The following is a 19,220-nucleotide window of genomic DNA, read 5'->3' as shown; positions in this document are numbered from 1 at the left end:
AGGAAAACATGTCGTAACGTATCAGTTCCATCTGATTTATTCCTGCTAAAAACTCATAGGTGATGAAAATGACAAAAGTGTTGAATCATAATGTTATAGCGTGCCACTACTCCGTTAGAAAAGATTCAATAAAACATACATTCGAAGTGGTAAACCCGCGCAGTGTGTGTGTGTGTGTGCAACGGTTGAAAAATTAAGACATTCAGCGCGTCGCGGTCAAAGTCACGGTTGTAACGGCCGGACACGCTTTCACGTTGTGTAAAAAGTGAATTGTGTATTGTGCAATGGCGGACGGTAAGGTGCTTTTTTCGTCAATGGTGGCGTGAAACTGGTCCGTCTGCGAACCGTTTCCTGCGAAGATGTGCTCCAGCGACGTGAAGCTGTACCTGTGTTCGGATTGTTATTCAAGGTATGTAAATTTATTTTTTCGTTTATTTTCATCTAAACATCTTCCAATATACTTGAAATTGTAGTCATAAATATCTCAAAACAATGTCGCCAATTTATTCATTTTTATTCAATCTCAACAAAATGGGATGCGCGTGCCTTATTCGTTGGGTTTCATCCTCGGGGGAAGGGCTCTATATACCGATATCTCAAACTGCATCGCCCGTGCCCGTTGAGGCGGTTGCTCCTGTACGGCGATTGAAAATCGTTTCGGTCCCAACAACGTGATTTCCGCCAGGGCTCGACGATCGTACTCCGTACGGGGTTGTACTCGCACGCATGCTACGGAAAACGGAGCCAAGTTGCTGTCCAAGTTGACCTGGGGACGAGGGGGAAAATGGCAGAAAAGCTCAGACCAAGTAGATTTTAAAATAATTAGCAAGGTTTTTAGCTAACTCGTCGACAACTGCCGAACGAACTTTAACGAGGTGGTTGAGGATGTAATTGAGGTTCGTTTAAGTGGTTTGGTATCTTTGACTAACTACACAAGTGTTGATTGGGCTGCCTCGCGGCTGGTCGATTTCAATTACATGCACATTATTTTTTAATTAGTATGGCACTAAGTACTTGCCGAATTAGTAAATAAAACAATTCAATGGTAAGAAAAACGATAGGAAGAGAAACGATTGCATCGACGCTGAGCTCATATATCCAGGCTTCAGCTCAAAAGACGCTCTAGGATGACGCAAATAGTTCGTTTCTCTGAATGGGTTTTCCAAGCTATACGCAACTGATCGTTTTGATCCGGTTCATGTCAAAAAACTCCCGAATGAATTCAATACTCCTTGCGTTAGTAACACACAAATTTGGTAGTTTCTGTTTGCGCAACGGAGGATGGTTGAGCTGATAGAGCAGGCTTAAGGTTTGATTGATGACGGCAGGAACGGAACGCAAACCTCTATCGTGCCATTGATGAGACTGTTGACGTCTTTTGCTAGTACGACTGTTTCCACGTATACCAGGTGCAATCGCTCAGTACAGTTGCCCATCAGCATATGTTGGCCTGTGGAGAGACGGAAAGACGCTCAATACTGGACTACTGTGGTATTCCAAAACTTTAAGGGCTTATTTTGAGAGGTCTCGCGTGGTCTCGGTTTCGTGTCCTCGTACCTGCCACCTCCGATGGCTCGCTGGTGGAAACGTTTCTGCTCTCCACATCCTGGTCGACGAAGGGTTTAGCGGATGACGCCGCCACCAGCACACTGAAGGCCACCACAAGCACGGAAGGTGTTTCGCAGAACCTTGCGAGCATTATCACTCTGTTTTGTGCGATGCTCTTACGTGTCACGCGCTATTGGACTACACTCGAGGCACCCGATCACGACACGCTGAATGTGAGGAACAAATTTCAGCTAACACCACCCCGGTAGGCCACAGGCCGCTGGAGGCATTATCAAGCAGCGAAGGATCACGAGGTCAGCCGGGCGCATGAGGTTGATGCGAGCACAGCAATGGCATTAGAGGTTCATGGCATGTAGAGCATATGCCCCCGCTAGCGAACGGCAGAGGAAGGCTTAATAGTTGTGACTAGGGGGCTCATGCTAGCCGTGTGATCGGCGGGTCTGGTCAATCTTCGATTTCCCGTGACATCATCATTATTTAGTCTTCCAGTTTTTCTTTGTTTGTACACCGGAGGCATTTGTGTAGGTGCTTGTTTTGCAACAAACGCTCCAACAAAACCGTTTTCACCATTCTCATCGCTACTCGTAGGAAAGCTCAATTCCTATCGTCTAAACCACAGGGGTTGGCACAGGTTACCGTTGCCGAAATTGAGGACCAGATGTCCCAAACGTTTTTTTTTTTAAATTTGTGTGAAAATGAAGTTATTGAATATTGTCTCTTTCGCTATCAATTTATTTGCTCATTTATGCGAATTTTGTACGTCGTATTTACCCCATAATTCTGATGGAAATTGTTATTAAACTTCATTGCGTTTGTGATGCATTCAAAAGTTTGACAGTTTAAAAAGCTTGGCAAACTTTTCTTTGCATCTTAGAAGATTTTTGGAAGAGGGATAGGAATATAATAGAAGCTCATTTTCATAGTCATTTCCCGTTTGATAGGAATGATCGTGGGTCATTTGACGACCCCTGACGGTTTAACGAAATTCTGTTCCGTATGCTTACCCTTTTCACCGCAAACATGGCAGCAGAAATGTTTGGCTGCGAACACTATCGCTCCCAGATGACTGCTACTAACCAAAGTCCAGACATCGGCGATGACACAACCTTAAATCGATCGTAAGAGCGGAAGCCAATGCAGAAAAGGACGCAACGCGGACGATCGAGGGCGGGTGTGTTTTGGGTTAGTTTGTTTCAATTAGTTTTTGTTTTTAGGTCAGCCCTTTACCCTCCGAAGCAATGTTTCCTCATACACATACACTTGACACTCGAGCGCCAAGTATGTAAAAGCAAGATGCGCAAGGGCATTCTGAACGCGGGATCTAATCACCGCCCGTCGCTGTATCGATAGCTCGACTCCATCAAGTGTGTTGCTCGTTTGTAAAGGAGCACCGGGCAATATCATCTCCAAAGAGATAAATTTGATTCTGGAAAATGAATATAGGTCTATTCAAATTACACTTCAGTTGAAATGAGATAAACTAACAAGATATCATGCCAAGCGTAGTTTTAAATTCCTGCTTCCTGTAAGATATATTTTGCCCCGCATTCCCCTACGTACTATCGCACTCGCCCCCGGAGGAAACGTTGGAGTAAACGTGATTCCGCCCGGGTCGGAGTAGGGTTGCTGGTTCCAGTGCACGAAGTACAACATTCGGTGATCGACGTCGCTAGTGACGATGGAAGTATTTTGGAGTTTTCGTGGCAACTTAGCACTACTGTGCAGTGTTCTGCTGTGCCTCGGCCTTTCGCTAGGTTAGTTATGATCGGAAGCTGCAATCACAAACGGTCTAATGACGACAACAAACACAGCAGCAACAGCAACAAAAACAGCATCAACAACAACAATCGCAAATCAAATCAAATGACTTGAGAAACCTCTAAAACGACGCGATCAACCACTAGCCGATGTACAAGTAAACCCGCTTGAAATGGTGCTATTTCTAAGGCGTTCTGTGACTGCGCATTACGAGTTATAGCTAGTTTAGATTCAACGTATGAACTTGAAGAAGTTATTTGTATTTCATAGGGCTACTTATTACGTGCCTAATGCGCAAATGCTACCTGTTTGTGGATGAAAACTCTATAAACCTATTACCTACTACTGATTGAATTGAAATCCCCAACATCCTACCTGTCGTCAAATAGTGGAGCTAGAAATTCTGAACACGCGGGTTGGATCTCTTTGAAGATCTGATTTCGTTTTAGTTTTTAGTGTATAGGGTTTGTGATGTGTCAGGCTAAATGAAAGTACTTTGGAATGTTGAAACATTAAAGTCTACTTCTTGCAGCAATACCGGATAGTGTGTCGACGACACAGTTCCCGGTGTTTTTGCGCAGTCGGTTCAATCCTCGCATGCTAGAGACGAACGAAATCCAACCGAAGCTGGAGTTGCCGAAGAATGTGGAGGAATTCGAGGGGTTGATCACTGTTCCATCGAAGGGAGGCGTAGCCAGCGTTGGCGATGTTCGCTCCACCTCTAGTACGCCTGCGCCTTTGCCCGAGCCAGTGAGTACGTCGACGGTCCATCCTCCAGCGTACAGCACGGTTCGATCGACGGTTTTCGATGAGAGCCGCTTCCAGTCGACGACGGTGGATCCGCTGGCGGCGATTCGCGACCCGCTGGATGCGGATGAGTGCGGTCTGTACACTGGCACCGGCGACAACTTCCCGTGGATCGCTGTGCTGGAGCACAGCGGCCCGGACCACAGCAGTGGCCGCAAGCGTACGCTCAGCAAGGGAGTACTGATCGACCGCCATTACGTGCTGACCACCGTGTCCAGCGTGCAGAACTCCTATCCCTCGTGGGTGTTGACGGGTGTCCGGCTCGGCGATGCGCCCACTCACCGGGAGGGCATTCTGCCGTCGGGAAAGCGAACGCACAGCGCCAACAGCACGCTGGTGCGCATCCCCATCGGGATGGTATTTCTGCACGAGAGTAAGGACATCGCCCTCATCCGGCTAGCAGGGGACGGCGTGAAGAACTTCACCGATCACGTGCGGCCCGTCTGCCTGCCCAAGGAGGACCATCGGCTGGAAGCGTTCACCATCACGTCGCACGTGTGTGAGAAGCGGCCAACGCCTCCAACGCCCGCGGCAGCCCACTCCAGACAGGGCTCGCACAACCGGAAGAACAGCCGTAGCAGGTTGCAGCCGGTGGAGTTGCTGACCGGTGACGAATGCAACCGGCTGTTGGAACCGTACGGCGCTCGCCTAGCGGGGAAGAGCTTCTGCGTCTATGAAAATGCGACCGACACCTGCACTGGACCTCTCGGTGGTCCGGCCGTTGCCAAAATACGTGGCAGGTATCACGTGGTGGGCTTGCGCTCATATCTGCAGACTGAGGTGAGGTTGATCTGTGCTTCGAGCGATGAGCGTGCATTTCCACTTCAACTCCCACTCACTGTTGGCTTACATCCTTTGTTTCCCCCAGGTGGAAGTTGACGGATCGGAGCTGCCAAGCATCTACATCCGTATCGGAGGGTTCCGGAAGTGGATATCTGCAGTTATCCGAGCCATCCACTCTTGATTCCTCACCCAAGCCAAAGCAATGTCAGCGATCGCCGGATCGGAAATCAATCTGTTTCGAACGATTCTCGAATGTACTAGAATTACACACGTTGTGCCGAGAGTCTCTCTTATCAAATTGTGGAGCCGGGAATGCGTTTCCGGGCGACGGAGAAAATAAATCCCCTTCTTTCAAGGGTCAGAAAAGAAATTTGCCATATGACTGGAAGCAGCTGCATGAACACAAAAAGATTGTCGCCCACCAGCTGCAATCAGAAGTCGTAAAACCGTACAAAAAGACATAACATGCTCTAACGAATCTCCTAGAACTCGTCGTCGCCGTCGTCGTCGGTAGACGATGAAAGCAATCAATCTGGTTCCGTTTTTCCAGCAAAATCTATCGATGAAATGTGTCCCTCGTGGCGCGGGTCGGCCGATAAGGCTACTGGAAAGTTTTTACGACAAATCTTTTAAAGCATCCTATAATGTGCCATTTTGCGTTGTGACTTTTTTTATGTTAGTTTTGAACGTTTATTTAATTGGCGTGCGCGGGATGCTACATGCTACACCTACTGAACTTTCAGATAAGGTAATGGCGATTGTTTTTGCCCCGTGTCTGGTATGAATTAAAATGTTCGGCGTCGTGTGCCGGATGGATTATGATCACCATGTTTTGTCCTCCATTTTGTGTCCTGTCGCGACATTGTCGACAAACGCGCTTGATAACAAATCATCTATATCTTTGTGCAAAATGTGAACATCTCGAATATGTAATAAAAAGCTAAAACTGCTTTATTTCTCACGATAAATGCAAATGATATCACTGCCCTGTGTTAATGTTATTAAAATGTATCTAACATAGGTAAATAATGCTATCCAAGTTGTTCACTTTTTCGTGCTGTTGCTAGCATGGGTAGTACTGCTCAAAGGTGTCAGTAAAGTTGACCAGCGAGAAGGATAGCAGCGAACCGACGAGCGAGCCAAGCTGTGTTGACACACCGACCCAGACGAGCGTTTGGCCACCTTCATAGCGGAGTAGCGTGGTGATGGCTAGTCGGATGTAGCTTATCAATCCCATCAATATCGTCCAGCAGGATATCTGAGGCCAAAGGAAACAGCTAAAGTTAGCGTCCCGTACTCTCCAGGGGGTACTTTCTACCTACCAGGAGAATGTCGCCCATCGTGTGGTGCATTAGTGGAGGATCCGGGCTTAGTATGGCGGTGGTGATGGCGTACACCGCAAAGGGCACCGTCAGCAGCGACAGGAACGCGATCGACCGGATGGAGTTCCGGTGGACAAAGAACGCTAGAAAGCAGGCGGCCGGGTTGGCCATACTGCTGAGCGTCACCGAGAGATGGTAGGCGACGTTGCCGTACGGGAGACAGGAGTACGATTGAATGCTGGGAAAGAACCCGTTCCCAAACAAACACAACACGCCGATCAGGACCATCAGTGAAAGGTAGTTTCGTCTGCTGATCCGCGCAACTGTGTCCTCTTGGGTGGGACGCTCGGCTTCCGCACTGTCGCCCACATTGTCGGATGTCTTCGTCTGGTACGTATAGCTGTTGCCGTTGGCAATGGTGATGGCTGCGTACTCCTTGCGGCACACCTTCAGTCGATCGAGCAGCACGAAGGAAACCAAACTGATTGCCATGATGCCGGACGCAATGATGAAGTAGGTTCGGGTGCCGAATCGTGGCGGTGGCGTGTAGTTGGTGTACAGTGGCGGCGAGTCGGTGCCGTTGTTCACCAGGATGCACTCCCCGTTGCCACCGACACCCTGCGACAGCGCCACAATGCTCGGCACGAAGCCGCCGAGCCCCTCGCCGATCAGATAGGTGATCAGGTAGATGTCCCGAAAGCGTCCCATGTACGGCATAAAGAGCACCGAGCTGGTACAGCCGACCAGCGCGAGGCCAAACACCGTCACAAACAGGGGGACCGAGCGGTCCTCACCGAACACCCAGACGGTCTGGTCGTAGACGAACGCGGTGGCCATGGCTGAGCCCGCGCCGACCAGCAGCAGACCGACGATGAGATATGAGTCGCGGAAGGACTTCAGCCGCTGCACGGCCGTGTACAGGATCGGACCAATGTTCCCCAGCTGGATGATGACGACCAGATAGGACGGCAAGTTCCAGCTTTCCGGTGCATTGCCGACCAGCAGCGGGAGCTGCACGTACATCGAATTGATACCAAGCCACGCGCCGGTCCCGAACAGGATGGCCAGCAGATCAACCACTAACCGTCGGTCTTTGCTTATGCCACGGGATAGAAATCTCATTGGGTTCTTCATACTCTCATTAGTGTCTGCAAAAGGGTTGTCAAAGGCAATTAGATATAGTATATCAGTGATGAACTAACGTCTTAAGTTAAGATAGCACAGCTCCATTCGTAGTGCACGGTCTTATCACGATTTCTCTTCCCGATAAGTGGTTGGGACCACGCGGCACTAACTCGCGACGATAGAATGTAACGTTTATTTAGTTCCGATTGAGCCAGCCATTGAAGCGGTACATCATTAAAACCGACAGCACACACCGAGATGCACACCAATACGAGAAATGGCAATGATTGCTAATTGATACTTTCCCACGCGTCCTCGCACTGTTCGAATGCGCGCCATCTTTATCGATGGCTATCAACTGGCTTACAAACAAACGTACATTCAATCAAACCAACTGGAACGTTTCTACTAGAAAAGTGCTGATTAGCTGCAAGTGCATCCTTTGTAAGCTAGTTTACAAACAAACGCCGTGTATGGGAAGAGCCGTCTTTTAAGCGAACATGTTGGTGCAGGGTTTTTGAAGATACTTCTGGGGTTGATAACGGACAGCGGTACCAAAGAGTGACTGCGTACCTTGTAGTACAAAGTTAGTTCTAAATCGGTTCGCTAAACACACGCCTGCTGCAGTCCAGGGACATTCGAGGGACAAGCGAGGACGCCACGCGGTTGTTCGAGCCGGCTGCGAAGCGCGTGCTATTCGCCTTCAGGTAGATCCGCACCGGAGGAGTTTCAATAGATGACTGAGTAATTGTTCCGAACGGTGCGATTCTTATCGCCGGCGTCGTCGTCGTCGACATGGTCATCGGGCCGAATCAGTAGTCATTCACAATGGTGAACACAATGTAAGAGAATGGCTACTTGAGGAGGTATCAGTGTTGCAGCACGCGTTTGCACGAAGCCAAACGTGGTTTATATTGGACCATGAGGTGGTTATACATTTTCGCAGCCTGTCCTTAATATTCTTTCACTTGGGAATTCTTATTTAATGGAAAGCGGAGGTACATATCATGTCTTATGCAATGTTCGGTACTGATTTAACTGCAATATGAACAGTTTAAATGCTGGTCCTAGTGACGTTCGAAACTAGCGTAATTGGAGAGAACGAAGCTGACGAGTGTTAAAGGGGGCCAAGCAATAACCCGCTGTTGGGGGTAGGTAAAACGATTAATAGCACCTTGTATCTTATCGTCAACGCCGGTTTATAGACGATAAACCCTCTCAAGACTGTGAGAACCATTGTTGCGATTGCGTACAATGTAACGATCGTTCATGCGCAACGTGACCGCGTCATGCTTCAGAACGATGCAAATCCAAAAATCCTTGGTCAAGGCTATGTTGTGTTTCTTAAATGAATCTTCTGATGTGTGGAAAAAGTTTTTCATTTTGCTGTGAAATGAAAGATTGCTGAGCTATCAGGAGGTGCTATATAAGCTGGAGTTTTTTTTAGATTTTTGTATTTTGGTACATTGGTTCTATATATATTAATATAAGGTTTTAGGTAAGAAATGAGGGTTAATGTTCGTTACTACACGTTCGAATACAAGCTTGATCTTTTATAAGCTTTTCTAGCTGAAGTACATCGTGATCAATAAGACCGACCAATAGAGGGCGCTACAGTAGGCTAGTAAGTTTCGTATTTATTTGAAATGGTAGTTTTGAGGGGTTTGTTAAATTTTTGGTGTACAATTATGCGACTTGAGCTCAAATATTGACCAGGCCATGTTTAGCACGACGTGCTCAACTATGAGTGGACGATTAAATAGGAAGAAGAGAAGAACTCAAATAGTATCTAGAATATAGAATCAAGTAGAAGGTTGTAGCTTATGAATGCTATTTGATTTATATATAAACATTGTAAGTCAAATAGTTTCGTAGTACCCCTGAGGTTATATATAAAATCAATGTTATGGAGTGTGGAGTGTCTACAAAGTACACTTAACAACAAATCTTACAAATCCTTTCCAGCGAGTATTTCTTGCTATATACCGGCTTCTTCTTATCGTACAAAAACGTTTGCTCTTACTCTCATCTCAACGAAACTTGTATGGGAAAAGCATTACATTTAGCGTAGATATTTATTTATTGAGGTTTGTGTATAACTGGCACATAACTATATTGGTACATAATAGGGTTGAATGTTGAAGGTGGGGTTGATTGTTGATAGAATTACAATTTGCGCACACCGCGCATTTGTTTGTCGGCCAGGATCAGATTGACGTAGTTGTCGAGTTGCTTGACGCGCAGCTTGCTCCACACCATGAAGTCTCCCATGCCAACGATCTGCGCGGCGTGCAGGGCGGCGGCTTCCGGGTAGAGCACGGTGGCGCAGCCGAGTCCGGACGGCAGGTTCAGGCTGGACCACACGTCCTGGCTGACGTTGTCCGGTTTAACCGGTGGGCAGTTGATGACCGGATAGTTCGTATTGCCGGACAGCACCGGACCGAGCCCGTTCGAGCGCCCTGCCACAGTGATGAACACCAGCTTGCTCAACACACTCTCGTACTCGCTGACGATGTGCAGCGTCGTCTGGGTGCCCTTGTGTGCGGATGTGACGCGCAGCTCGGTGTTCAGCCCGAGCGTCTTGCAGTGCGTCGCAATCTTTTCGCAGTGCTCGCGGTCCGAGGCGCTGCCCATGAGGATCACCACGAGGTGATCGGAGGGCGGAACCATGCCGTCCAGCTGGTCCGCCACCCAGCCGAAGTTGCGCTTCACCGTGTCCAGATCGGCGGCCGTTACGCTGCCCAGATTGCGGTACACCTGCTTGTCTACCATCAGGCGTTTGTCGCCCGACGGCCAGAGGCGCCACGAGTCCGAGTCGATCACGTCCGCCACCAGCAGCTGGCCGTCGCCATTGACGCCAAACTCGATCTTCATGTCGATCAGGGCGCAGTCGCGCGTTGCCCATGCCTTCTCCAGGACCTCGAACACGAGGAGTGTCGTTTGGCGCATAATATCGACCTCATCTTGGCCTGCAGGAGAGGACCAAAAAGGAAAAAAAATCCCGAGTTAGAAAAAAATGTTGTTATGGTGATTGGGAATGAGTGAGTGAGTTTAGCACAACAAATGCAAGCGGAAGGGAAACATAACCAAGCTGATGCTGGATCGAAGGAGGGTTATGGTTGAACGAACCCTGGCCCCGAATGAGTAAACCAAGGCAGGTCGGGAGAGTGGATGATGATACGTGCTTAGTGATGGCTGATAAGAGAAGCGCACTGCCTACCTATCGTCACGCCGTTGACCTTGAAGCCGGCGGAAACGATCTGCTCCTCGCTCCACTGGGGATCATCGTTGGCGTCGTCCTTGAAGAACGTCTCGACCTTGGCCGGCGCGAACCGGTGGCCCTCCTTGACGCCCGGGTTGCGCTTCAGGAACGAACCGGTAGCGAGCCGGCGCGTCACCCATTCGATCGGCACCATCTCGCACTTGTGGGCGAGGAACGCGTTGTCGGACACCATGCGCACGAACGCGGTCTTCAAGCCGGCCCGGTTGAGCAGCGTGAACACCTTCGCGTTCGTCTGGTTGGAGATCTTCGCCTTGCCCTCCAGGTCGTGCGCCCGCACGCCATTGTGCGCCGTGATGCGATCCTTGTTCAGCAGGATCGAGTGGCCTGGCATGCTCGGCACATCGTACACCTGCTTCGTCTTGCCCTCGATCAGCAGCTTGCCCAGCTTAATGTTTCCAACTGTGGTGACACAGTAAGGAGAGAGAAAGAGAGAGAGAGAGAGAGAGAGAGAGATGGTGAACAAAAATTAGCCACCGCCATAGCGATCGGGAGAGCTGCCTCGAGTGGATCTTTTCCTCCTAGAACAAACTTCGCCTCGTACTTACCTTCCGTAACGGTCGCCATGTTGTATCTACGGACTGAACGTTAGATATGTTCAACTAAACGCTCTACAATGAAAATCGCTAGGTAAAAAGCAACCGGTTTGAAAAACACCACACGCACACCGGAGGATTCGGTTCACACGGGTTGATTACACTCTACGCTTCGTTCGGTTGCAGTTTTATAAAGCCTCTGAAGTGGCTGCTAGCGCGATCGAGCACCAAATACTGGCGGCCTGCGACGAATCACCACACTAAATAGCAGCGTTTACGAAACCTTCGGTTGTGTGTTGCGCTGGAAGCGTGCGACTTCCTTTTCCTGATAGCCCAGCCCAGCCCCAGCCGTTCTGCCTTCCAGCTTCCCTGCCAACGATTGCCACCGATAGAGTGAAGGTATTATTCTGCCCGTTCCCGGTGCCGCGGGAGCATCACTTGACGGGCGATATTGGCTCGTATTGGTGCGATCCGCGGTGGCCCGTGGTCCGAAGAGCTCTCTCGTGGTGGTGTGACAATCCATCAAGCCGCGGAATCGCGGCCCGTGTGGAGCACATCGCGGCATGGCGATAGGGTCATGCTGGGAAAAACATGCTGCCGATCGGCCCCGGCAACGAAGCATTTTCATCGATTTCATCACAACAAAATATTGTTGTCAGAAAACTGTGGAAACCGCCGGACGACGTAAACACGGCGTTGTTTTCTTAAAACCCTTATCTTCAACGTCACACAGTGTAAGACATTCCAGTACATTCACTGGCGGTCAAAAGGTTGCTGCCAGCGTCGGATGCTGCGAAGGCGAGCGAAAAGGAAAGAAAGCGAAAGTGAGTGGAAGAGGGGAATCGAGGGCAGCATAGATTTCAGTTGATCGCTGTGCTCGGCCAAGTCGTTGCCATGGATGCAGTTTGTTGTTCGATAATCAGGAAAGGGGATCTTCTTTTTGGACCATGTGTTTCCAGGCCGCCGCGCAATGGTTCAAACGATGGTCCCCATTTTCACGTGACTGTTTCCAATACGCTATTGCCAGTTGCCCTTATCAAATGCTAGAACCTGATCGCGTCATTTAGCGTTTTTTTTGTTACCACACTTATAACATGTACTTCCATGTACTTAATATACTGTACACAGGGAACATACATTAGATTGTATTCACTCGTACTGGTTTTTCCTTTTTTTTTACCAGTATTGGTTTTAATGTTCTGTTTTCAACCGAACGAGTTGAATTACGTAGAAAGCTTAGGTTTATTTTATTCTCCCTATAACATCGGATGCCAGCAACTAATCAAACTTGATTGACCTGATTCTGGCGTACAAAATAAAGCAATCGTCGTTCAAAGTGCGTCCGGCGAAATGAAGAAAAAAAAACGAAATAAAAAAAACAGAACATCCCAGGGGCGCAGGCAACTCAAGCTAGAGGCCCTGCCCTAGGCCCGCTTGTAAATGTCGCTGGCATATTTCAGGTCAGTGGGTCGCGGAATGAGGTTCTAGCTCCCGTATCTCCCGGTCGGTCACTTTCGTCAATTTCAACAGCCATCTTGGTACGCCATCGAGTGCGCGATTGCAGGATTGTTGATGTTTTCATGGCGCGCCGTACGCACCACGTCCGAAGCCCTTGATGTCCTTGAATACAGCCTGGCTGGCGGCAGGCAAACAAACAAATGAGTCTTCTGTTTACTAGGGTTTTGTTTCTTTGTTGTTGTTTGTTAAGTGTTGTGTTTTTTGCAACAATTTTATTTTCACTACGTATGATCTTGCTCTTTTGGACTTTATTTAGATGTATAACGGTAAAGGTACATTATTGCGTTTAAGTCGGATCATACACTCAAACAAATTTATCCTGATTGACAAGCAAATTCCCCGTGGGATGTTTAAAAAGATTTCACACAGCTTTTCCTGGGAAGACATGGCGATTTGATATAGTTTCGTTGCGAGACACGTGCAAAACGATCGGTACGGGACCTGCTTGACAGGTTTTAGTCTTTCGGGTTTGCAAGAAGATGCGCGCACACCGTGTGATGGCCGCGTCAGAGAGTTCTGTCATCCGCCGAATCCCTCGTTTCCATGCGTCCAGCTCTGCGCTTGATTTACTACATCTCAAAATTCAAGGTAAGGTAGCAGTAAATCAAGTTCGACCGATTTTCGGTCGGACGATCGCGGTCGGATGCTGCGGGCGGCAGGATAGTTTGTGCTTTGTGTGTTTGCGTCGTATGGATGTGGTTGGAAATTTCGCGGGTTTGTGAAGTAAATGTGAGTGTGGCGCCCGAGCCGTGCGTAGTGGGGGAAAGGGAGATGCACCGAGATGGGACCCGTTGGAGCGAGGGAAAGACAAAAAGGCCGCGAACGCGCGCGCGATCTCGCCGAAGCCCGGGAGCCTTTCTTCGTCGTGGGGACCGGCGCGTTCACTTAAACTACAAAGCGGCTCAATCAAGCATCGAGCGGCGACGTATAGGAGGTAAACCCTTAGGCGGTGGAGTGCCTTACGTGCCGAGGGGACCGCAGCGTGCAAGCTTGTGTGTCCGCCTCTGTAAACCCGGCAAGCGGCGGTGGTGTGGCCCAGCAGTCAGTGCTCGTAAGTATTAAATATGAAAAGAGGAACCGATCGTAAATCAGTTACCGCTCACGATTGATCAAAGCGAGCGATCACCGGGACGGAGGCAGAAGTGCCTGACAGAGTATACGTACGAACGACGGACGGTGAATAGCGTGCTGGATTCCAGCTCGCACCATCACTCCACTTCCTAGCAGTTGCAAAGCCAGTACACTACACGGGGATACCGGTGATTGACATCTCGTCGTTGGTTGACATATAAATATATCGGAGCAGCTAGCGAACGCACAACGGAGACACGTGCCTCGTGCCAGGATCCCCGCTGCATTGTCGCTTTCCTTCCAACCCATGCCAACAATCAAACGTACGAGCAAGTACAAGCAAAAGTGAAGCAAAGTGATCCTCGAGGAAAAACGGCGCGGATTCCGTGAACAAAGCGAAAGTGATAGGTGAGTCTGTGAGATGAGTCGATGCTACCTTGCTGTAACATGCTACCTTGCACATAATGAGGTACCAGTTCGGCTGCGAGCCCTTGTGCTGTAATAAAATCAAGCAGAAATGTATCACACTGCGTAGGAGATGGAACATGCGCGATGGCCCTATAGATGAATAGATCATTGGGCTGAAAATTGGATAGGCCAGCAAAAATGGTAGACAACCAAACAAACACAGACAACACACGAAGGAAGAAAAAAGCCAAACGCTTGGCACGTTAGCTTAGCGGTGTGAAACTGGAAACAAAAACGCTTCTGGCAAGGACAAATTATGTAAGCGAACACTCGGCCACACGTGTGCGTTGTGTTCCCACTGGCTAATTGTTGGTGTAAGTTAGTAGGTCGCTAAATAGCTTCTGGACGAGCTTCAAAAGGCCAAATGACCACAAGGATGGGTTAGCTATACTAGGCGGTTGTTAAATTAATCTCAATTCCAAAACGAGATACAAGGAGTTCAAGTCGATTGCCCCTCGGAGGGGTTATCATTGTCGGAAACCATTCTTGTTCGCAGTTACGCTATCCAATGGCATCGTATCCAAAAGAAACACTTTCATTTGTGATCCACAGTAAAAACAAATCATCTTCATTGTTTTTTTTCTCATCCCTGCATGCGTCGTTTTGCATCATTTTGTTTCCCAGAAACACGTGGTGTGTGTCAATGCGTGCTTGTACGACGGTTCCTTAACTCATTTCGGTCAGTTTTACTATTTAATCGAAATTAGAATTGATTTGTTCCATCTTCCATGCATCAACAAACGGACATCGTAAAATAGATCTGTTTGAAACTTGTGCCAGGATGTAAATATTTTCGATTCCTCAGGGTTGGATGCCCCGGGGCCTAATTAATCGGTGAACGGCTTGCACGGAAACGGGGGGCCCCAGAATCAAGGGCTCGAAAAATTTATTGATTCTGTTTGTCGCTCAGTTTGCTTGTTTTTGTTTATGAAAATGCAAAAACATAAGCGATAACGCAAGCAGAGCGAGTGCGGGGTTGATAACACGCGCCGAACCGTAATCTGTAACCCGCGCAGCAGAAAACGTGTACCCCGTATCCGTTTATGTTGTCTTTGCTCGTGCTGCTTGGAGATAGGGAGATGATCCTTGGGCCGGACGGCAGCCCAGCGACATAGTAGGTCACGCGGAGGCAACCACCACCCAGTAGCTGCGCCACACACAACTGCGCACGCCGAGATCCTGTTGTGTATAAAAACCGGTGGCATGGGCTTTTGCAGTAGGGGAAAGTTTGAAGGGGTTGATCGGTTGGTTTCGCTTTCGAGGACAAGATTGCTTGCCCCATACACTCGATTGTTGGTTGGTCCATTTTGTAAGCCAATTTTCATTTCCTCCGGGCACTGATACAGGTTTTGTTCTTTTGTTTGCCAGTGTGTTTCTTTTGCCGGCGATTGATAGTAAATAGTTTGTAATAGTTTTAATGTTACTCTGCAGCTGAAGCGCTCCTCTTGAAGACGAAAATAGGTCGTTATGGCTGAGATGGCCCAACAGCAGCAGGAACGCGCATCTATGATGGTGCCAGCATCACCATCGGAAAGCACAGAACAGGACTCGCTTCTGCTAGCATCCTCGCTGGAGCAAAATCTATCGCTGAGCACGGAAGGTGAGCAAGGAAAGAGGCCGATGGGCAGCAAACGTGCCGGACGCGGTGCCGTTTTGAGTGGGCTCACACACGAGTGCGGTGTGTTCGGTGCCATCGCCACCGGTGAGTGGCCAACGCAGATTGACGTGGCGCAGGTGATCTGCCTGGGGCTGGTGGCGCTGCAGCACCGCGGCCAAGAGTCGGCGGGCATCGTCACGAGCGAGGGCAACTGCGCGAAGAACTTCAACGTACACAAGGGCATGGGCATGATCAACAACATCTTCACCGACGACTCGATGAAGAAGCTGAAGGGCAACCTCGGTATCGGGCATACGCGCTATTCCACGTCGGCCGCCTCGGAGGAGGTCAACTGTCAGCCGTTCGTGGTGCACACGGCGCACGGTGCGCTTGCCGTGGCGCACAACGGCGAGCTGGTCAACTGCGAGAGCCTCCGCAAGGACGTGTTGTCGCGCGGCGTTGGCCTGTCGACGCACAGTGACTCCGAGCTTATCACGCAGGCCCTTTGTCTCAACCCACCGGAGGGCGAGGTGGATGGTCCGGACTGGCCGGCGCGCATCAAACATCTGATGCAGCTCGCCCCGCTGTCCTACTCGCTCGTGATCATGCTCAAGGATAAGATCTACGGAGTGCGCGACCCGTACGGCAACAGGCCGCTGTGTATCGGCAAGATCGTGCCGCTTACTATTGGCGCCTACCGGCATGGTAAGATCGTTTCCTCGTCTCGCCGTTTTCGCTCCTCCTGCCGCTTACTTAATCCTATCGTTTTTGCTCCGTAGAAAAAATTGATAAACTGCCTGCGGAGGGCTGGGTGATATCGAGCGAAAGTTGCGGCTTCCTCTCGATCGGTGCCCGGTACGTCCGCGAGGTGCAGCCTGGGGAGATTGTCGAGATGACGCGCAACGGTATCAAGACGATCGATATCATCGACTGTCCGGATAATCGGCGCCATGCTTTTTGCATCTTTGAGTACGTGTACTTCGCGCGGTCGGACTCCATCTTCGAGGGTCAGATGGTGTACTCGGTGCGGTTGCAGTGCGGTCGCCAGCTGGCACGGGAAGCCGGCGTGGATGCGGACATCGTCAGCTCCGTGCCGGAGTCGGGTACGGCCGCGGCGCACGGCTACGCCCGCGAGACCGGTCTCAACTTTGCCGAGGTGCTGTGCAAAAACCGGTACGTCGGACGTACCTTCATTCAGCCATCGACACGCTTGCGGCAGCTCGGCGTTGCCAAGAAGTTCGGTGCGCTGTCGGAGAACGTGGCCGGCAAGCGGTTGGTACTGATCGACGACTCGATCGTGCGCGGCAACACGATCGGACCCATCATCAAGCTGCTACGCGACGCCGGTGCTATTGAGGTGCACATCCGGATAGCTAGCCCACCGCTGCTCTACCCTTGCTACATGGGGATCAACATTCCGACGCGCGAAGAGCTCATCGCAAACAAACTGAACGCCGAGGAGCTGGCCAAATACGTCGGCGCGGACAGTCTCGCTTATCTGAGCGTCGAAGGGCTCAAGAAGGCGGTTCAGCTAAATATGTCTGTCAAAAAACCCGAACAAGTTGGTCACTGTACCGCTTGCCTCACTGGCGACTACCCTGGGGGGCTTCCCGATGATCTGGAATGGTAGTAGGCGATGAAAAACAAAAAGACAATAATACATAGATTTATATATAAATGAATATATATATATATATACATTAAAAACGATCTACAGACACACGTAGCATCCGGAGCAGTATCCCAAATACTTCCGGGTTCACTTTCTTGCTAGGATAGACATATATTGTAAGCATAACCAACAAATGGTTCTGTGCGATATGAAAAACATATCAGTTACGCTTGGACACAGAGTTCACGAAGAACGTGGAGAAATCCTAGCCTCCAAGACCGGTAGAGTTTTGAAATGATAAAAAGTAGCCATTGTTACGTGCTAATTGTTTCTTTAACATTTTTGTGTGTGAGTTTTTGATTTAAGTGAAAGAAATGTTTGATTTCGTAAAATTAAAATTTTACGTTCGTGGCGCCATCTAGTGCTAGGTGCGGTAAGCGTGAACGCAACATTCAATTCAACACTTGAAAGTTAACGCTGGCTTGGTCGTTATATCAAGTCAATGTTTTGTGTAAGGAGTATTTGTCTCATTAAGATTATCACCAATTCGTTTTGAAGCGAATCAAGTGGATTTCAAACGCCTAGAAACCATGATACAACACAAGTGATCCCAAATGAAGCGGCGAGCTTTCTGCAGACAGCTACCTTTGCTGTACGAATCGTGACCAATTCAAATTAACCGCTAGTAGCGTCTTTACTGGTTTCGAGTGATTTTAATATGGAATCCAATACAATTTGATTACAGTTGGTCCCCGCAGTACGCGAATATTTGGGACCGAACGCAATAGCGTATATAGAATTTTCGCGTATTGCGGATTTCCTCTGCCATATCGTTTATACCTCATATTGTAGAGTTGACACTGAGAGGGAACCGCTTATTTAACATATCTTCTCTCCAAATCACTAATAAGTGTTCCATTTCTTCTATTGTATAAAACAAATCAATTATTCAACCACTTCGGTCAAGTTTTGCTGATTCCATGATAAAAGCGAGTAGAGATTTGCTATGTGTAATAACCGACTGTAGCATACAATTGTACTGTTTCAATTTCGGATTCGTCTACGAGAGCCTGTACCAGATTGTCAACTGTGATGGATCCAACAACGCCTTGTTCAACGTCTTACGATTTTTGAAATGTTGACAATAGTAGAAGGCACATAAAGGCTTTTTCAATTATCACTTTGCCGTCCGGCAACACCGTATCGGTGTCGAAAAGCCGCGTCGGTTTTCATCCGATCACATCTTTTTGGTATGCTGCAAATGCTATTACCTGTCAACCGTCATATCATACTGGATATAAACAGACGTCATTGACTAATTGCAGATGGAAATGTCAGGTGAGCTGAGAACAGGACCTAAGTTTTGTAATTCGCGCCACAGGTCTGACAGCATGCTGCAATCTCAGTCAAGAGTTTGAGTGCTCTCGGTGACACGCATTGGATAGGTGCCGGTGATCTCAGTGAAAAACGATATTGGAAGCAAGTTAACCTAGAAAAATACATCATCGACCAGAAGTTGTCCATATCGAACTTAAAACATGTCGTTTGTTGAAATGCAATCAAATAATTACCTCGATAGTTTTGTCGACGGCATGTACGAGTTCTACCTTAATAAAATGTTTACTGATGTGACGATTATTTGCGATGGCGGACGGTACGAGGCACATCGGTTGGTTCTGGCATCCAGCAGTACTTTTTTCGAAGAATTATTGCAGATGCAACCCAACCCAGACGTTGGTAAGTATTAAACTGTAGTAAAAGCTTACAAGTGTGC

The 19,220-nt window shown here is 48.8% G+C and overlaps 5 protein-coding genes across 5 annotated transcripts; 2 read left to right on the top strand and 3 right to left on the bottom strand.

Moving 5' to 3' along the window:
* Positions 1 to 493: 493 nt before the first annotated feature.
* Positions 494 to 1,699, bottom strand: LOC131268812 (uncharacterized). The gene is made up of 3 exons (XM_058271091.1): positions 1,558 to 1,699; positions 1,344 to 1,450; positions 494 to 766 (listed from the first exon to the last, which is right to left on the bottom strand). Exons 1-3 carry the CDS (start codon positions 1,697 to 1,699, stop codon positions 548 to 550), a joined length of 468 nt encoding a protein of 155 aa, XP_058127074.1. The 3' UTR covers positions 494 to 547.
* Positions 1,700 to 3,247: 1,548 nt separating this feature from the next.
* LOC131268811 (CLIP domain-containing serine protease B15-like) lies at positions 3,248 to 5,495 on the top strand. The gene is made up of 3 exons (XM_058271090.1): positions 3,248 to 3,323; positions 3,860 to 4,914; positions 5,003 to 5,495. The coding sequence occupies exons 1-3, from the start codon at positions 3,248 to 3,250 to the stop codon at positions 5,096 to 5,098; spliced, it is 1,227 nt and encodes a 408-aa protein (XP_058127073.1). The 3' UTR covers positions 5,099 to 5,495.
* Positions 5,496 to 5,980: 485 nt separating this feature from the next.
* Positions 5,981 to 8,563, bottom strand: LOC131268810 (solute carrier family 52, riboflavin transporter, member 3-A; the record flags this gene model as incomplete). Its single annotated transcript, XM_058271089.1, has 3 exons — positions 5,981 to 6,175; positions 6,240 to 7,330; positions 8,539 to 8,563. Coding segments are annotated over 3 exons (1,311 nt in total), but the record flags the coding sequence as incomplete, so codon positions are not given.
* Positions 8,564 to 9,388: 825 nt separating this feature from the next.
* Positions 9,389 to 11,592, bottom strand: LOC131269484 (bifunctional phosphoribosylaminoimidazole carboxylase/phosphoribosylaminoimidazole succinocarboxamide synthetase). Its single transcript, XM_058271860.1, has 3 exons — positions 11,193 to 11,592; positions 10,585 to 11,046; positions 9,389 to 10,333 (listed from the first exon to the last, which is right to left on the bottom strand). Exons 1-3 carry the CDS (start codon positions 11,209 to 11,211, stop codon positions 9,531 to 9,533), a joined length of 1,284 nt encoding a protein of 427 aa, XP_058127843.1. The 5' UTR covers positions 11,212 to 11,592; the 3' UTR covers positions 9,389 to 9,530.
* Positions 11,593 to 12,977: 1,385 nt separating this feature from the next.
* LOC131269475 (amidophosphoribosyltransferase-like) lies at positions 12,978 to 17,785 on the top strand. Its single transcript, XM_058271850.1, has 3 exons — positions 12,978 to 14,177; positions 15,669 to 16,539; positions 16,614 to 17,785. The coding sequence occupies exons 2-3, from the start codon at positions 15,705 to 15,707 to the stop codon at positions 17,462 to 17,464; spliced, it is 1,686 nt and encodes a 561-aa protein (XP_058127833.1). The 5' UTR covers positions 12,978 to 14,177; positions 15,669 to 15,704; the 3' UTR covers positions 17,465 to 17,785.
* The last annotated feature ends 1,435 nt before the right edge of the window (positions 17,786 to 19,220 follow it).

Source organism: Anopheles coustani, chromosome X, assembly GCF_943734705.1.
Source record: "Anopheles coustani chromosome X, idAnoCousDA_361_x.2, whole genome shotgun sequence".
Classification (NCBI taxonomy): Eukaryota; Metazoa; Arthropoda; class Insecta; order Diptera; family Culicidae; genus Anopheles; species Anopheles coustani.
This window is presented reverse-complemented; position numbering and strand designations above follow the sequence as displayed.

Bases quoted from the DNA above. Each gene is read 5' to 3' on its own strand.
- LOC131268812 (XM_058271091.1), bottom strand. From the start codon at position 1,699: ATGCTCGCAAGGTTCTGCGAAACACCTTCCGTGCTTGTGGTGGCCTTC. The intron at 1,451-1,557 runs GTACGAGGACAC...GTCTCTCCACAG, and splicing joins CGAGCCATCGGAGGTGGCAG to GCCAACATATGCTGATGGGC. The intron at 767-1,343 runs GTTTGCGTTCCG...CCTCGTCCCCAG, and splicing joins TCATCAATGGCACGATAGAG to GTCAACTTGGACAGCAACTT.
- LOC131268811 (XM_058271090.1), top strand. From the start codon at position 3,248: ATGGAAGTATTTTGGAGTTTTCGTGGCAACTTAGCACTACTGTGCAGT. The intron at 3,324-3,859 runs GTTAGTTATGAT...TACTTCTTGCAG, and splicing joins GTGCCTCGGCCTTTCGCTAG to CAATACCGGATAGTGTGTCG. The intron at 4,915-5,002 runs GTGAGGTTGATC...TGTTTCCCCCAG, and splicing joins GCTCATATCTGCAGACTGAG to GTGGAAGTTGACGGATCGGA.
- LOC131269484 (XM_058271860.1), bottom strand. The intron at 10,334-10,584 runs GTAGGCAGTGCG...CCTCTCCTGCAG, and splicing joins GGTCAACGGCGTGACGATAG to GCCAAGATGAGGTCGATATT.
- LOC131269475 (XM_058271850.1), top strand. From the start codon at position 15,705: ATGGCTGAGATGGCCCAACAGCAGCAGGAACGCGCATCTATGATGGTG. The intron at 16,540-16,613 runs GTAAGATCGTTT...TTTGCTCCGTAG, and splicing joins TATTGGCGCCTACCGGCATG to AAAAAATTGATAAACTGCCT.